This window comes from Zonotrichia leucophrys, chromosome Z (genome assembly GCF_028769735.1).
Source record: "Zonotrichia leucophrys gambelii isolate GWCS_2022_RI chromosome Z, RI_Zleu_2.0, whole genome shotgun sequence".
Lineage (NCBI taxonomy): Eukaryota > Metazoa > Chordata > Aves > Passeriformes > Passerellidae > Zonotrichia > Zonotrichia leucophrys.
In genome coordinates this window covers 32,439,216-32,452,784 of record NC_088200.1, presented here as the reverse complement: position 1 = coordinate 32,452,784, position 13,569 = coordinate 32,439,216, and the positions used below count along the sequence as shown (strand labels likewise).

Genomic DNA, 13,569 nt, shown 5'->3' with positions numbered 1-13,569 from the left:
CCCTGGTATATAAGCTCCCTTTGCTTGAATAGAAGGTATCCTTCTATACCATAGTCGTAACTATTGCCCAAGTACTACTTCATTCTGTCACTGTAAAGGTGAATGTCCTCAAATAACAAAGCCCACCGACTGGCACCAGAACAGGGAGAAGCTAAAGCAATAGTGTAAGAACTGCCATACATGGCACTGTTCAAGATAATTTATCATATATGCTCAAAAGGACTACACTTTACCTTTGCTATAACCCTACTCACAGTTCTTTTTTTACAAGGCTAGTGACAGCACTCATTATTTTGCCAGTGAGAGCTTATATTCCAGTGATTACTAGAACATTTTCAGCAATTCTTAACATTTGGTGCCAGATTTCATATACAAATTCATGATAATGTATTTTTTTACTTTGTCAAAGTGCTGACCAAGCTCCCCTGTTACTCAAGAGAGTGCACAAATTTTTCTAAAAATTATGTGATATTTTATGCCACTCTTGCAAATTGTGTGTTATCTGAATTTTGAAAAAAACTACTTTAATATTTTCTTTCATATTTCTATGGTATTGAGAACTGAACTAAGAATCCACTCTAAAAGTGTGTCTTGCAACCCCACAGTGTTTAGAGACACTTATTTGTTTCTTCACTTTGGCTAATTAAGGGTGTTTCATCCTCCTGGACTAAAATGTGCACTTTACATGCTATTATAAACATAGCAATTTATTCACATTTAAAAAGAAACAGAATATAAAAATGGTCTGACAAAGAAGAGGGCAGTTGAAGATGCCATTTTATCAAGGAAAATAAATATGGTAGTGAATTTGTGAATTTGTGTTCTATCATATCTTATGACACATGAAATTTGAAGTCAGTAGCTTTGAGTTCAAAGTTAGCCATCTGCATTTAAGAACCTTTCCAAGTCAGAAAGTCAAAAAGACCCTGCAAGTCAAGAGGCCACAGTATGGATGTAACTAATGAACACTTAGGAGGAGAAATACTACATGATTTGAGAAAAAATGCAACCTATACAACTTCCTTACATACTGGTATCATTACATTACTACCATCCCTAAGGAAAGAAAAATATCTACATTTCAACAATATTCCACATTTATATACATTTATAAAACACAAAACCAAAAAAACCCTTTAAAACCAGAATGTTAACTGGAGATGTACACAAAACCTCTTACCTTCTTTCTCTTTAGGTCTTAAAGCTCTTTCTTCTTTTTTGTACTTTGCTTCCAGCAGTTCTCGTTTCAGCTGTCGGGCTTCCTTCCGCAGCTCCTCACTGCAAAGAGAAACATTTATAGGAATATAATCTTCTAAGATATACAACTACTCAGAAGAAACAGAGTCAAAGTTAATGGGCAGTAGATTTTTGATACAAACAAAGGGAAAGTACGGACTCACCGATGCTAAGAACATGGCTTAAAAATCACTTAGGACCTCAGAAAGTCCGTATTTTCATTAGCAGTGATAACAAAAGAACATTAACAGACATCTTACTTTAAGACCCCACTAGAAATATGTTAAGGAAATGAATACTAGAACAAGAAATCCCTATTTGAATTTTACCATTCTACTTAGCTATTAGAAGCACACGAAATCTGAAACAGAGGTACTGCCAAATAAATACTGCATGTGTTATAAAATTTAGTTCACTCAATTAATAAATCCTGGTATTTTTCCTGGATTTTTTGGCTGGACAAGCAATGCAAGTTGCAAGCAAGTTGTTTAGTGACAAAGACATGAAATGTATATAAGCATATATTATTAGATATGAACATTAATTTCATTCTACAAATACCTACTGGGATAACATTAGAAAAAAGAAACCAAAATTTTCAAATCATTGTGCCAATATCAAATGAAATATTTTTCTTCATAGAATCAAAATTTTTAAAGGACCTCTGAAGATCAGACATTCCAGGTTCTTTGTTCAGTTGAGGGCCCAATACAGAAGGATGCTGAGAGCACTGTCCAGTCATGTTTTGAATACCCAAAAATGGAGACTTCAAAAAGTCTCTGGGCAACTACTTCTTAATCTCCCTCAATGCAAAAAAAGCTGTTCTGTAAATTGAATTTAAATTTTATTTCAGCTCATGCCAATTTGCAAGCATCTAATGGTTACCTGTGCAAAAGAAGTGATAATTAATTCAAATTATTCTGATGTTAGAATTTGTATTTTGCACTTTACAATTTTTTAGCTTTAAATTAGGTTCTTGATTTAAATTTCATCATAATCAATGAACTGCAGAAATTATTACAATGCAGGAATGTGACATGAAAGCATTTTCCCCCTGCACTTGTTTTATGCACCTTAATTTTCATCTGTAATACCACTACGCACTACAACCTTTCCTAAGCAAAAGACTCAAAACTGTTGAGTGATGACTACTTTTGATTTTCACTGTCACTTGTATATATGCACAAATACAGAAAAGCACATGCATAAAGCACTTGCAAAAAACACTACCAAGGAAGACAGGCTATCACTGTAAAGACAGACTATCACTGTATTCAGCCAACCACATCAGGAGGTCTTTATTTTCAAGAGCATGGCAGAAGCTGCACTAAGCAAGATTAACAGCTTTTACAAAAAACTACAGTTCTACTTTTCTACCTGAAAAGAAAATCATAGGGGAAAAAAGGGATAAAGAGAGATTTTTGATCCAAGTATCTCCATTACTTTCCTATAAATTGAGGGTAAAACTGTAAAAAGCTGCATTAAAATACTATTACAGTATACTGCAACATTTTCTTATTGAAGTTGCACAGCAGGAACAACACACATCAATAAAAGGTCATATGTTTAAAATATTTAGAGTGACAGACAGTGACAGCAACACAGAGAGAGTGGGTTATAAATGGCACTTGGGAATGACAGAGTCTAGCACATCAAAAGTTTTCTGTAAGGGGGACACACTTACTCTTTCTCCTTGTTAGCTAAACACTACTGCAGCATGAACAATGAACTAGCTAGTGACTATTATTCGGCCTCCCACGTCCTCTTTTTCCCCAGCAGAAAGAGGTTTTTGTACCGAACACAGAAAGTCTAACTCTAAAATAGAGAATACATTCTAAAATATTTATTCAAGACCTTTCTATGCTCAGTACTAGGTCAATAAACAACTTTGATACTTGGCTCTTTACAGACTCCACACTAGGCATATTTTTTTATTTCTAGGTGACTTTGCCAAATCAGGTTGGTGAGAATTGCCATCATTTCATCTTTGATGCCTAGGTCTTTGCACGCAGTAAATTTGCACTCAGGTTTCACATAACATAGTGTTACTTTGTAATCAATTATGTAAATTCCTGCTATCCCTGGAAGTTTCTGTTGCTATAAAAGCACAGCCCTCTGCTCTATCCGTGTCTCATTCCTCCCTTGATTCCACAGCTACAGCAGGCTCTCCCCTTCCTCTTGCTTCCTGCTTCTTCCTCTTTTTCCAAGTTTCTGCAGCCTGGAAACTTCTACTCTCTACATGCAGAGATAGTGCCAGAGCAGATGAAATCTTCCTCTGCAGAAGATTTAGGATCTAGTCAACTGGTTTGTAACACCAGAATTTTCAGATTCTACTCAGAACAATAAAATGATTTTATCTTCAAAATCTATAGTGATATTCCAATTGAATTTCTGGTTCAGCTGTGCCTTGGTTTGATAGGACTGTGAAGGGTGAACTGATAGGAACTCCATATGTTAAGAACTATGAGTACTTAGGTAGCTTTCTGCTGAAATCTAGTTGCATCCTGAAGACACCATGTATGGCGATGGCATCAGCTTTCCTAGTAAACTATTCTGAATGCACAATCAAGAAACAAAAACTCTACATTGTTAATTATGGTCACCACTCTGGCATCTCTTTAGCAGATTAATTCATACTCTTTTTAAAGAGCTCTTTTTAAAAGAATGTTCTCCTAATATTCACTTTAATCACATCTGTACAATCCAGAACTCCCTGCAGTATTTCCTTAGTCCTTCTCAAGATGGAATTCGGAATCAGATATACTGAGGGGTTTCAGCTTTCTTGCAACTCTCTGCTGGTGGTGCACTCTGTTCCTAACTCAAATAGCAGCATAAGGCCAACAATGCACCGAGCACTCATTTTCCACAATGACTCTCAATTCACCTCTTCTTGGTAATTGCTTTCCAAAATGTCATTCAGCTGTTGTACTGTCCTGCAGCTACAGTCTGCATTTTTGATTTTCAGCTATAAAATATAGCATTAAGTTATATTACAAGGATATTTTTACTGTATTGTGCCAACTTAGGTATTAAATTCAAATTATTCATAATATTCTGTTGACATGTAGTCTATTAATTTCTCATGAGGATTTCTGAAAAATAAAAATAAGAATGTCACTGGCTTTCAAATAAATGATTGATACAAAACTACCTGTACTATAAACATTGCAGAAGTTCAGTTATTTCTCTAAACCAACACTTTCTGAACTTGTATCATGTAATTTCCTGCCTCCAGTTATCTACTACCTACAAAATGACACTAACTTGCATTAATTTTAACTTTGGTAATTTCTTTTTCTTCTGAAGAATGTACAAAACCATTCTCTTACACCTGGTTAGGAGAGAAGGAAGGCTAACTTTCCCCCATTTCTCTGTATCCTACCTATCACGATGAAACAATAGTTCTGTTCTTTGAATTCTTCTAGCTTTCTAACTTTTATTAAAATTAACACTAATAAACCAGAAAGCATTATATTCTCACCAAAGTTCTTACACTTAAGTTAGCAAACCCTGTTATCTGAAAATGTTTGATCTTAAAAGACGAGGAGGAAATGTTTGAGAACAGCCCTACTGAGAAGGACTGGGAGGTGCTTGTGGATGAGAACATGAATATGACGCATCAGTGTGCACTCTAAGCCCAGAAAGCCAGCTGTGTCCTGGGTTGCATCAAAGCAGTGTGGCCTCCAGAGACATGGAGGTTATTTTCTGCTGTTACCATCTTAATAACATATATTCCACGCTTCAGCTTTCTAATATATATATATATATAGAGAGAGAGAGAGAGAGAGAGAGAAAATTTTTGTCTTTTAGATCGGAATAATACTCAGTTAATAAGAAATAAAATCAGCTGGAAATTTAGCCAAATTATTTTAGGTTAAATGGATAAAATTGTTTTTGAGTGCCATGTACTGAAGGTGTTTTTCTGAAAGTAATTAAGGGCCTTCTGAATTTACAAAGCAAATTTATTCAAAACAGAGAGGTTCTGTATTTGACTTCACTTTGGCAAAAGAAAAGAGAACTGATGACAGAAATAAACAGTAATTGTGACTTTGGTGTAAGTGACCATATGACCATACTTGCTATGCACAAGTCCAAAACCATTCCTCCTGCTCTACATACAGATATAAGCCTCTCTGTACTTGTAGGCTTCTGCACGCAAGTATATAAACCATAAATGCCTGTATTTATTTAAGCATACCAAGTCTCTAAAAATAAAAAATATTTTATATATAGACAAATAAGACCTAGAAAGGCACAGTATGTTATTCCACTGTGATTTAGGGGAAAAAAAAGGCTGCATATATTTAAAGCAAATTCAGCTATTTTCATCCGATGATGACAAATCTCAGAAGATGCTAAGATTCATTTGATGCTGTATTTCAATCACAAAGTGCTGGAAAACTTTGCATTCTATGCATTTCCAAATTTACCCGTACTCCAGTCTAAACTCTAAATTCCCTACAATTTGGAGTATTCACTCCTCCATCTCTAAACTCCATGTAAGACCCTAGAGAGGCTCAAACTCCTTGAGGTAACCCTAGAACACAGTCATTCACTGATGCTGGTACAACAAATATGAAACAAGACCACAGTCTTTCAAAACTGAAATATTTGGGTGGTGGCAAAACAATACAGATCACCTCACAGCTAGAGCATTTACTGAAATAACTGTAAATTTACAATGGAAGAACTATTCAGAGACTAAACTACAGAAGAATCATGGCATCTTCATCACTGGGCCTGACATTTTCCTAGAATGCAAGTCACGGTTGAAACAAGAATTAATTCAGGGAAGTGCTGTAGTAATGATTAAAGTATTATTTTTGATGGCATAGTATGTAATTTTCCCTTTTTCTTTTTCAGTATTATAATTACATTGATTATATTTTTTTAAAGACAATTTCCTTCCATTTGCTTTTACTGTCTTCTCATTCAGTAACATCAAAAGAAAATTATTAACTGGTTATCCTTAGACGGTAACATTATTTAGGAAGTGTTGTTCCAAGTAATCATATCAGAACAAAGAAAACAACCTAAAATACTCTTATTAATTTTAAAAGCAATTCTAGAATGCTATAAATAATAAAAGTAGGTACATAATTTTAATTTTTACATGAGCAGAATCCTGTAATATCTTAATAAAATAAAATTGTCACTGAAGTACTTCAACATTGCTCATGTTAATTTCATAGCCAAAGAGATGGATTTTAATTCATTTTAGATAAACCTAATAAAAACCAAGCTATAGTACAATATTATCCTTTCATCATGTAAACTAATAGCCTGGAAGGAAGTCCTGGATTCAATCCCCTCCTATTACAGGCAGCCACATCTTTCCCCAAACATATTAATTCCATTAAAAGCACATTTCATGTTCTCATTCTTATATTTATCGATGATAATTTTCAGCACTCATGATTTATATGGATAGGTTATTCTAGAACTGACAAGCAGGCACCTTAATAATACCAGAGACAATGAGAAAGAAAACAGAAATCTCTGTTCAGATAATAGTTTTGTTTTCTGCTAGGCACTCTTGAAAAACTGCATGATATTCTGTTTGAGAGTTCCAATTCTAAGTTAAAACACAAACAGTATTTTCAAACAGAGAATCTCAATGATAAAACAAAACAATATAAAATGTCATATTTGCACAACTTTCAGAATATGTGAAAGAATCAAGGTGAATGTTCTGCTCTACACTGTCAATTTTGAAGCCTTTTCTGATACTCCCCCTTCTGCTCCTTGGGGTATCTGTGAACATGCAATTCTTGGAATGGATAGCAAATTCCCCATTTGGCATGTACATCTAAGCCTTTTATAGGGTTCAAGAATCTTATTTTTGTCTGGATTGCATTACTGTTCATCTCTGGTACTGCAAGAATTTTACAACTGTAAATATTAGAATAAAAAATATGGATTTGGAATATGCACTTTGTCTCTTTGCCAGCCTGCTTTTGCTGTAGAAGTCAGAGATATATCTGTCTGTTTTCTGCAAATAATGTATTGCAACTGTATCTCAAATAAGATGATGATATAAAAATGGTGGCAGACATATTCAGCAGTCTTGATGTTGGAAAACTATAGATGAAATATTTTAATACAGCTGCTAGGTCCTGTATGGCCACCTGTGTTAACAGTAAGGCTGACAGTTCATCTTGTGTTTGACTTTAGCAGTAGCTGTTACAGTTTGCAAGCAGTACTGCAATTCTGTGTTTTAGAAAGAAAATGTTAAGAACTTCTGCACTGAATTAATTTATGCATGAATCACCAGTATTTATATATTTTACCTAGGAAAGATTTCAATGATGAAATCTAAAAGGACTGGCATGTTTATTAAAGACTACATGGCCAACTGTTACTATCTTTTCACTACCATCAACCTGAGTGTAAATAGGTGCATCACATCACAACACTTCAGAAAACTGGCACTCTGTTTTAATTATACATACTGAACTGTAAGCTATGTGGTATGTCAGCAGTCCTAATACTGCGCAGTGAATTCTCACAACTGAAACTGATGAAGAATGTTACCACTTGACTCTACTGGGAGAAACTCAGCAAACAACAGGGTCCATAAGCTGAACATGCAGTACAAACCTGCACCAAAACGATACCAAAGCAGAGGCAATATATTTTATTATGGTTACTAACACAGATGTAGAAGGAAAAACCCCCACAGGTTTCAGCGCACACAAGCTCTTCTTCAGCTAGTTTATTTTTCTTCCACAGTTTGCTTAATAAAAGGTATTAGCTTTCCCTATAAACTTTCTTGCTTACATTGTTCAGTCACCAGTTACACTGTCAGAAAATGCAGATGTATGCATTAGGGTATGTATAGAAGCATATATCATATACCACATATCATATATTAAGGCTGATTCTATGCACTATCTGGACCTTCTATGTTCATAGCAGATCCTGGAACAGATAGGAGACTGGGTTTTCTCAGTTTAAGACAGAAACCTAACTTTGCTTACCGCAAGATAGTCAACAACTGTTAAACAAAACAAGAAAAAGTGGAGACAAACAGCATCTCTCATCCAGACCAATGCTATGTCTATCTGGATTGCAAATGCCTAGCTTAATGCTTGATAGAAGTAAGTTTGCGCTTTGGTTTTTTTTCAATAACACACCTCATTGCAACCCAACAGAACTGTTCCAACTAGGTTTTCCTCTTACTCTGTCACTTCTGAATGATGGGCCGCAGGAGGAATTTCTGGTTTTGTTCCTTATTACGATTCTATGACTCTTAAATTTTACCCTATTTCTATCATTCAAGATTTTGAGATCATATGATTTTGCATTTGTCTCATTAGCATTACCTTTCAGCTTTATAGTATTTACAAGCTTCTGATAACAAACTGTGGTGGGTTTTTTTTTTTTTTTTTTTTTTTTTTTAGTATTTAAAGTATTACTGAAAAACCTGGAATTAGAACTAGCCTTAAATTTGAAACAAAATAATAGCTTTCCACATAGTTTACATTCTCTTTGGACCAGCTTCTTGCTTATTTTGCAGTTCTTGTTCTTCTTCTGTATTTCCCTCTCTTTAGTTTTAACCATCTCCTCCAGATTAATCCCAAATAAATTTTATCATTAATATTTAGCCTACAGAAAAGCCTACCATGGCTCAGGAAATACCTATAGGCAGGTCAATTTATAAGAATCTTATTTAGTAAATCAGTTCAACATGTTTTTTCTATTAGTCACTAATAAGGATCTTTAATATTCTTGTTTTCATATCTAGATCATTGTCTTATATTGTTCTACTATCTTAGAAAATCTGTAACTCGATATGAAGTATCAGAAATGTGGTTTCACCAGAAAAGTCAAGCAGGTTCTAATAACTTAGAAAAGGTAATAAACCCTTTAGAAGTAGCAAGGGTGTACACAAAAAAAAATCCCAAAAGTATTACTTGCAATGCAAAACTCACAAAAAAAAATGGACCGGAAAGATGAGCAATTAATTAGTGTGACTAGCAAGCAGTAAAATAATTTTTGGAAGAATTTTGTCTCTCTATGCCTAAAGTTAGAGCTGTCAGGATAGACTGTAAAAGATTTTATGTTAGAAAGTGTATTGAAGGGGCAAAGATGAGTTTTAAAGAGGAAACAGCTGGAAGTTTAATGCTAAAATGATCGAATTAATTAAAACAAGAAAAGTAAAAGAAGCCAAAGGTCACCAGGTCACATGGGATTAAAGGGAAGAATAAAGTAAAATAAAATCACTGCTGATTGGATAAATGATTGATTTGTGTCAGCTTTCTCAAAAGAAGATTCTAGGAAGTAACTCTCCAAGAACTTGATCTGATTTGGACATAAAGATGAAACATAAACAGAGAGAGAGAAGCATCAGAAGGGTAAATTTCAACCAACTTTAAGTGTGATAAAGTTCCAGAGTACATCCTCAGAAACGAACTCAGAAATTACTGTTTCACTAACTCACCTTAAAACCAATGTTGTACCAGATGAGCAGACAGTAACAAGCACTGCATCTCTAGAACAAAAGGGATGACCAAGGACAGCACAGTGGACATCACGACAGCTTCTGTTTGAAGTAACTAATCAAGTACTTGACTTCACTCATGTAAAAATCAGCTTGAACAGTGAGTCTCTAAATTTTCTTGCTAATCCAGTAATTTCATTCAAACATACTGATAGAGGCGTGGATGAACAAAGTCATGGACAATAAGATGAACAGCTTTATACATTCAAAAAGCTTATACAATGTGCCTTTTAAATAGAGAGAAAAGGATGAAAAGTGGATTGAAAATAAAGCACAGAGGGAAAAAATTTAGCTAGACTAAGACAAGAATAAGCAGTTATATTGTTTATTTCAGTATAACTAAACTGATACTTCAGGTTAAATACTCTGAATAAATGGAGTGAAATACATTTATAGAAGATACAAAATCAGGAATTCAGCCAATTCCAGACAAAATATGATGATTTCTCATGGTGTTACCTCAGGAACATGGAAAACCAGGCTCTCACAAATTCTAATAAAATTATCTTATAAAACTGAAGAAGGTCCTGCAGAGTGAAGTCCTTCTACTCTTTACAAAGACTGCTACTCTAAAGTAACAGAACAAGTTCATGAAAAAAACATATGAACTTAACTAGTAACAGAACAACAAAGAACTCTACCAATCTGTTGTGGAAAACAGTAACAGAAAATGCACACTTATTAAGGAGAATAAACCAAGGATTATTATAGTGGCTCTACAACAGATAGCCAGTATTACTCCATTTGGAATACTATAAATGAAACAGAATATCCTACGTGAAAATTGCCAATGCAGTAGTACAGGAAACTCCAGAAAAGATGACCAAGATTATTCCCATCATGAAAAATCACCCCTGACCTGAAGATGAAGAAAAAAGTAATTACTAATTGCAGAAGAAGATGAGATAGAAGAAACATGAAAAAGTGTAGTAAAACCACAACTTACTGCAAACTTCTAATATCTAGGCAAGGAGACACTCATTACTCCGTAATTCAGAAAAGATAAAATATTTTTCATTTTTCACACGAGACTACAGTTACTTAGGGGTAAAAAGTCTCCACATTATTGAAAGTATATCTGACATTTACATGAAAACCAGGAACATCTATTTAGAACAGCTAGGGCTAAAAATTTCAAAATAAATAGAATACTCTGTGCTTTGGGATCACCTAATTACAAATCACCTTACAGGTATTGCTGATGGATTCCTTTCACAATTCTTTGAGGCCAATGGTACTGGCTGGCCACTGGCCAGACAATTCTACTAGCAGATTCCTACATCATCAATGGAGGCAAAGACACTTCAGACCACAGCATATGCCAAATGGAAAATTTTCTTTACAAGTGTCACTCTGACTCTCCGTTTTATGCAAAGTGTCATCAGTGCTCATGATTACTAAGCACCAAGATACTTGTATCAGCACCAGAGTCTTCAAAAGAATTTAATGTGAGAGATGATGGAAATAGCTTTCTATATATTCTAGTACTACTGGTATACCATAGGTTATTTAAAACATCTAACTGGACAGACTAAACTAAGAACATAATATATGCCAATTATGTATCACCATTTCTTGGAAATTGGATAAAACATTTGCTCTGAGTTTTGCCTGCTGTTTCCCAACATCTGATAAAAATTTTTAACAGATGGAAATGATTGCAAAGTGAACAGCACTTCCTTCATGTTCTCCATTCTGCTGATTTAATCACAAATCCACAGAATCTGATAGTAATGAAACAATAGACTTGTTGTTGATGAGATCACCAAATGGCTTCCATAAAAACCTATCAGACACTGTAAAATATAGCCACTACAGATATAGTTATTTTCTGATCTACCATATTATCTGACAATACAAAATAGTAAATTCTGTAATAGAAGCAATGTTAAATAAACAAATTTTATTTGTAATTACACTGAAGAACCATTTTAAAAAAAGAATTTCGCCAAAATTTTTTCATAGAGCTAGCTGGCCTAGACATTTATAGATTTTAACATTCTTCCCTATTACAAAATGTCAACATTATTTCTGAGTGAGTCTGCTCTGCAGTCTCTATATAACTGGTATTTTAAAAACCCAAACAATGTTAAAATCATTTGCTACTGCAGACTACAACTGGGAACTCTGAGTACACAGTAGCTAGTAGTTCTAATAATGTCAAAAAAGCTTGAAATTAAGTTTGTCTTGATGTGCTCTCAGGATCAATGCTGAAATGTCTGAAAGATCAGCTAAACATCCTACAGAATCTACCTAATGTATTCCTCCACAAGCAACTACAAATTTTTTTTACTAAGACTTGAAATTAGTAGATATCTGAAAAGAAAATAATTTATTTTTTCCCAAATGTCAACTCTACATAAAATTGCTTTTTTGTCCATAAAAATGTCATCAACTTAATGCCAGTTTAAAGACTGTCTGCAGAATGTTTCAAGTCTAGAAACAAACACTGAGTCTCACTCAAAACAAAACCCCCCTCCTTCTTCCAATAGTACTATTTGAGCCTCAAAGGATCCAACAGGGTGATTCATCCAGCCTGGGGATCCTCCCTGGCTGCCCCCTCTTCTAGGGGCTCCTCTGATGCAGACAAGAGAGAGCTCCTGGAAAGAATTTTTCTGGCAGCAAGAAAAGAACCTAGCTGCAGCAACTGCTTTTCCCAAGCCCTCTTTTGTCACATGAAGGAACCACATGTACATGATGTGACAGGGTAGAGATGTAGGACACTATGGGAAAGTCAAAAGCCAGGATTTCCACTGTCAAAACAATTTACATCATACTTGTTCTGAGGAACTCCTGAGGACAGAGATTGCTAGGTACAGGCTGGATAAGGTGGTCTGGTAGCAGCATCCTGCTCCTTGTTTCCCTTCTCCTATTTAAGGCAGAAAAACAGAGACCTACCCAGTAAACACAGCGCTTCAGGGAATTACCTCCTGAGCTGCACAATGGAATGCAATCAAAATAAACCAAGTAATATATTGTGAATTCTCTATCTCTGGAAAAATTATGTAGCTCATTCATTAGTCAAGCACTGTTAGCTCAGGCTACCCCTACTTCTGTATCAGAACACAAGCTGGTTAAGAGGACCTTTTAAAACTCCCCTTCCTTGATTTTGTGACCTCCTCTATCTAAATAAGCTGACAGAAGGAGCAGATCAGTTTCAACTGGGATTTTGGTGAGAATCGGCCATCAAGACCTTTTGGCTGTTCTGTAAAAGAAGAGATCCTCATGTCGAAGTTTGTTCATAAGTCAGATTTCAGACATCAGAGACAGGACGTGATTAGCTATTCTGGCTACAGATATTTTGTGTAGAAGGTGAATTACAATATAAATGGAGATCTGAATGAGCCTAAAAAATACACCCAAACAAACAGAAGACAACAATATCTTCAAAGAATGTAAGCTACGGGTGTTATTTGCTATTTTTCATATAACAAGGACTTGTGGGTATAAAATGAAACTGCAAAACAGCATATTTAAAAGAAATAAATATTGTCCACACTGCTAACAATTAAATTGAGGAATGTATTACCACAAGACACCAAACAGATCAAAACCATGAACAGGTTCAAAGCAGCTAGGTCTAGTCTCAGAAGAAAAATATACCACAGAAGATTAAACAGAAAAGGCCAAATTAACTTATTGACTAAATAAGCCTTGAACTTCACATTGCTGGGAAAAGGGAAAGTTGCTCAGTAGTATTGTACCATTACGCTGCTTCTGTCCACCATGAGAGACAGGACATTTGGCTAAACAGATCTTTGATCTAATTTGGCATAATTTATTCTTAAATCAGTTATGGTTTCTAAAACCTGACACTTACTATCTTAGTA

The 13,569-nt window shown here is 34.9% G+C and overlaps 1 protein-coding gene across 2 annotated transcripts in view; it reads right to left on the bottom strand.

The window, feature by feature from the left end:
* Nucleotides 1–13,569, bottom strand: part of CWC27 (CWC27 spliceosome associated cyclophilin) — a 96,100-nt gene that overhangs the window by 28,612 nt on the left and 53,919 nt on the right. For both annotated transcript variants that reach the window (XM_064736079.1, XM_064736078.1), the window contains exon 11: nucleotides 1,181–1,278. In XM_064736079.1, the coding sequence (XP_064592149.1) occupies nucleotides 1,181–1,278 (98 nt within the window). The remainder of the gene's footprint in view (nucleotides 1–1,180; nucleotides 1,279–13,569) is intronic.